Here is a 4,643-nt window from a genome sequence, read left to right as displayed (position 1 = left end):
CCATCAGCTTCATGTCCATAATAATAATTAGCTTGGAGCTCAACTCTTTTTTCCTTGCCCCCCTTTGCGCACTCCTCAAGGATCAATCCATCTGGCAATAGATTTGACCGGCACATCATCTTCACTTCTGCACATTCTTCAATGAGCACTCCATCAAACATTCGGCTGGTAGGCCACCTCTATGAACTTTGGAGACTCTGTGGTCATGGTTTCATTTATACTTGCCTACGCCATCACGTGTTCTTCAAAAACTGCCCCTCATCATTTGGCCCATCAGCCCATACTTGCTCTGCTTGGCATAACATGTGATCATCATTATCATACTATGACCCGCAGGTCTCTTCTTTTTGCCTTGAGGCCACTCATCATCATCTTCTTCATATCTAGGTTCAAAGGATTATGTATAGTTGTCGTGGAACCAATCCTCATTTCCTCCTTTCCAACTCAACTCTCCATATTGGGCATTTTGATTTTCAATCATCTCATCATGAACATAGCCCTCTTCAGGTTCATCAGAGTACTTATGGTATGGCTCTTTTGCCACCCACTCTTCCATTTCGGTTTGTTACTTATCCCATATGTTTCCTCATCTCCGACTGCATCATCAAATCTACCCAACTCTTCATTTATTAAGGTCATATCCCTTTCTATTTGCTCAGTCTCATCCCACATCATCTCCTCTCTGATCTACCTCTCTACATCCCAATCTATTTGCTCATTCAACTAGGGCTCATCTGCAAATGCATCTGATTCACGAGTCTTTGAATCCTCATCTTCTAACTCACCCACGATGACTATTGGCTTGACGATTTTCTCATATTTACTTTGCGCTCTATTAGCCCTACTCTCAAGGTTGTCATCAGCTTCTGTAGTTTTTTTGGTTGTTCTGTACGGTATTTACATTGTCAAGAGTTGATAGAGATAAGGAACTTGTATCCCTATAGCCACACACCTCCTATAGGCACCAAAACCTAAGCCCAAAACACTACATCAACTCAACTTTCTTTACAAGGGACTAAAGCCTCATATTACAATGCTTCTTTTCCGTCATTGTGTGCTATAAGGGAAAGGAGTAGGGTAGCCCATTTATTATATCAACGCAACACATAAACCATTCAGAGGATAAAATCTTCTTCTATTGCAACCTCAACAGCATATACAACATTAGGTAGGTCCTCTTGCATCCTCACTCTCTCCACATAAGCTTGTAGTTGTCTGAGAACAACATGAATATAACCTTAGTACAAGGGTAGCCTTGAATGATTATAGCTGCAATTGTGGGTGCCAATGATAGAACTAAATAAAACATGATATGCATGAATATAACTTACACAACTTTTGGATAGGGTATGATATGAATGATATTGTCGAGAATGCTCAATGATATTACAATTTTCACAAAGGTATCCAAAGATAATCCTCTTGAAGGGAGTGGCTAACTCATATAAGAAATCAAAAGGGTTGTTGGTTACATGCATGCTTTGATCCACGTATAGCTCCACAAAAACCACATAGAGAATAAAAACTCTTCCTTACAAACCCACAAGGGGCCCTGAGATTAGTTCTTTAACGTTTCTTCAATGCTTTTCTTTCTTAGTACACACATATTCTCAAGGCCTTGTCATACCACCACTTGGTGAAATCAAGCTCATCAGCATTTCCTAGAACCTTGGTTGTGTGGGCCTTGCACGCCAACATGTAATTTGATATCTTGTTCAAGTAACTATCACAAACAGCCTAATTTGCACACACATTCAAGTGGACTTTACACAAAACCCAAATTATTTACAACATATACAAGATGCTTCCCTTCTTTTTCAAAGAACATTGTGACAATGTGTGTCATGTCTTCTTAATGTTATCATGTTCTACTGCTACTAAGAGTGAGATATATTATGAAAACAATAGAAAACATATTAGAAAGAATAGTTTTCACTTTTCAATTCTAGCCAATGCTAAACTTTATAGTCAAAGGTGAGCTTAATAGATGTCAATTATGAACCCAACAATTTGGAGATGTGTGAAAAGCAAATTTCTAAGCTTAATAGATGGCAATTATGAACCCAAAAATTGGGAGATGTGTGAAAAGCAAATTTCCTTACCCTTAGGGGATGAAGATTATGATGAAGCCTAATCACAAATAGTTCAAAATAGTTGCATGAACAAAGAGTAAATATATGAAATGAAAAAACGTGAGTAATGTTTGCAATAACTAATTAATGAGGGTCAGTCATATTAGCGTCCTCTTTTGTCAATAATCGGCTACTTCTAAAGTCATCCTCCAATTGGCTTTCCAACTTATCGTCTGGTCTTACCAATTGTGAGTGCCCTTGTGATCACCTCAAGGCTCACCTTGTGTTATTAACTATACAAGATGCTGGCTCATCAAAATTAATTCACCAGCCTTCTCTAGCTTTCCCGCTTCATCTCTCTAGGGATCGACGCTCTTTGCCTTGAGCAGAGTTCATTGAATTTGGATCAACGTGTTTATTGATCGGTTATTTAAAGGTTCACGTTGAGTTCAGTGAAACATGAAATTTGGAGAAACTCCGTGAACGCCTAATAACTACTGTGCATACAGAGTTCCTACAACATTTTGAGAAATTTAGCTACTTGCAAGTTTGATGCTACTCTCAGGATCAAGTCATCTTCCAGATTATCGAGGAAGGCAGGGCCGTCGATTGAGGTACTGCTGGGCAGCGTCTCCTGCGAGAAACGGAGTATCGGATGGATATTATTTCTCTAAATTTGGCATGGTGATAAAGCAGATAATTGAGCGAAACGCATGTTTCTGAGTGTTTAGGCGAGATAAAGATAGGTTTTACCTGCATTATCTGTGCACGGAAAGAATAGAAGGAAGCGTGTTGACCCAGAGAGAAGGTAGCATCAGCGATGACGAATCCCCGACTCTCTAGAAGTGAGATAAATTCGTCGAGGAGACTAGGACGCCTGCTTATATTATTGCTAAGAGGAACCGAAGAAGCCGAAGTAGAGGCAGAATCACAGGAAATCATGAAGGTAGGGCAGACAATGCTAACCTGCACGTGTGTGTAGTTGTTAAGACTGGTGATATTTTGGCTGTCCCTCTTATGATTCACTAAGGAGATCTTCACCGACGGAGCAAGAACGTCGTCATCGTCGTCGTGTCGGACATCAGCACCAGATACTGATGACGGTGACGTCGACGACGATGGTGATGAAGATGGCGACGATGATGAGAATACAGTACGAAGTGACGTGGATGAGGACGTATTGCCATTCTTGCTCATGTGACACCTACGTGGCCTCCTTAGAAAGCGAAGGATTTGCGCGTAGGTTTTGCGATGCTGCTCTAAAGAGAGAATGTGATGGACAGCTTCGTCGATGATCATGCAGCGGTCGTTCTGCAGACAGTCAGCAGTACCAGAAGAGCTGTTATCTTTCATACATGTCCCAGCTTGATATCGTCAGATCAATATTGTAGTCAGGACAGGCAAACCGATCACTATTAAAATCTAGCTATAATACTGAACTAGAAGCATAATTTTAGTACCTGGAACGGTTTATTGGGCAGTAGATCTCTGAGAGTATGGAATAGACGGGTCATCTGCTTGCGCCGAAGACTCTCGTTCAGCATATTTTTCGCTCGGCCCTTCGACGTCTTGAGTTGCTTCTTCGAGGCTCCGTTAATACTTACTTGCTTAGCGTCTGCGTGATCCCGAGTAATAGCACGAAGGTTATGATCCTGCTCAATATTGTTGAGCTTATTATGCTTATCATAAATCATACGATTAGTAGAATCAGATACTGCAGCTGACCCTCCATCACAAGCCTCTAGTGCTGGAGGCTGCTTCTTGATGAGCAGGTTCCTTAAGATCGTGGAATTGATTATCACAGGTGGTCGGATCAGCGCTTGTTGATCATCTTCAGTAACATGGACTATAGAAGCGGCGTGATCACCATGACTGCGTGATGACCTCGACTCGCTGCTGTCGGTAGAATCAGCACTGGTGATTGGGACATGATCAGCAGGATCAATCATCGAGCTCATCAATCGCTTTTCCAGTGCATCATCATCATTCAAACGGATATTCTCATCATCACTAATGAGTCCGAAGTCCAGCTCATGGATATCGGTCCAGTGCGGTATCAGAAACGCATCATCATCCGTATCAGGCGACTCATCTGGCAGCTGCTGCTGTTGCTCAAATTGGTAATGATGATCGAGAGTGAAACCGTAGTCAGACATTAATGCCGCCTCACTTTGTTCTATGGCGTCGAGCTCTCTCATCATCAGCTGATCTAATTCCATGATTCTACTGATCATCACCAGAACCGAACTATTGCTCAGCAGCTATGACTGCATAGAATCGCCGCCTCAGCTAGCACCACCACCTCAATCATTGATCATTGAAACAACTTCAAACAAGTTGTCCGGAAATATCACGATTCACCATCAATCCTCTTTATATAATTAAGCAGCATTTATAAACTACTAGAGTCAATCGATTATAATTTATAACAGAACTACTGAATCATTATCACCTCGTAATCAGCTTACTTTAATGTGACACTTGTGCTTTATCAATTGATCAAATACGTTCACACGATGTAAAAGCATGAGATTTCTTATGTCTAGTCCTACAAAGCTTCGCGCAAGTTTC

The 4,643-nt window shown here is 41.3% G+C and overlaps 1 protein-coding gene across 2 annotated transcripts; it reads right to left on the bottom strand.

The window, feature by feature from the left end:
• Positions 1-1,403: 1,403 nt before the first annotated feature.
• On the bottom strand, positions 1,404-4,394 carry LOC148031694 (uncharacterized). Of its 2 annotated transcripts, none has more exons than XM_087685792.1 (3): positions 3,533-4,394; positions 2,826-3,383; positions 1,404-2,706 (listed from the first exon to the last, which is right to left on the bottom strand). In XM_087685792.1, exons 1-3 carry the CDS (start codon positions 4,304-4,306, stop codon positions 2,587-2,589), a joined length of 1,452 nt encoding a protein of 483 aa, XP_087541918.1. In that variant the 5' UTR covers positions 4,307-4,394; the 3' UTR covers positions 1,404-2,586. The 2 variants fall into 2 exon arrangements, with proteins under 2 accessions (XP_087541918.1, XP_087541919.1); XM_087685793.1 differs by lacking the exon at positions 1,404-2,706 and having other exon boundaries at positions 2,825-2,949; positions 3,039-3,383.
• Positions 4,395-4,643: the final 249 nt, after the last annotated feature.

Source organism: Lygodium microphyllum, chromosome 9 (assembly GCF_053477565.2).
Source record: "Lygodium microphyllum isolate KBCC chromosome 9, Lygodium_microphyllum_v1.1.10, whole genome shotgun sequence".
NCBI classification, from domain to species: domain Eukaryota; kingdom Viridiplantae; phylum Streptophyta; class Polypodiopsida; order Schizaeales; family Lygodiaceae; genus Lygodium; species Lygodium microphyllum.
Note: the sequence above shows the minus strand (reverse complement) of the source record. Positions and strands in the feature narration are given on the sequence as shown.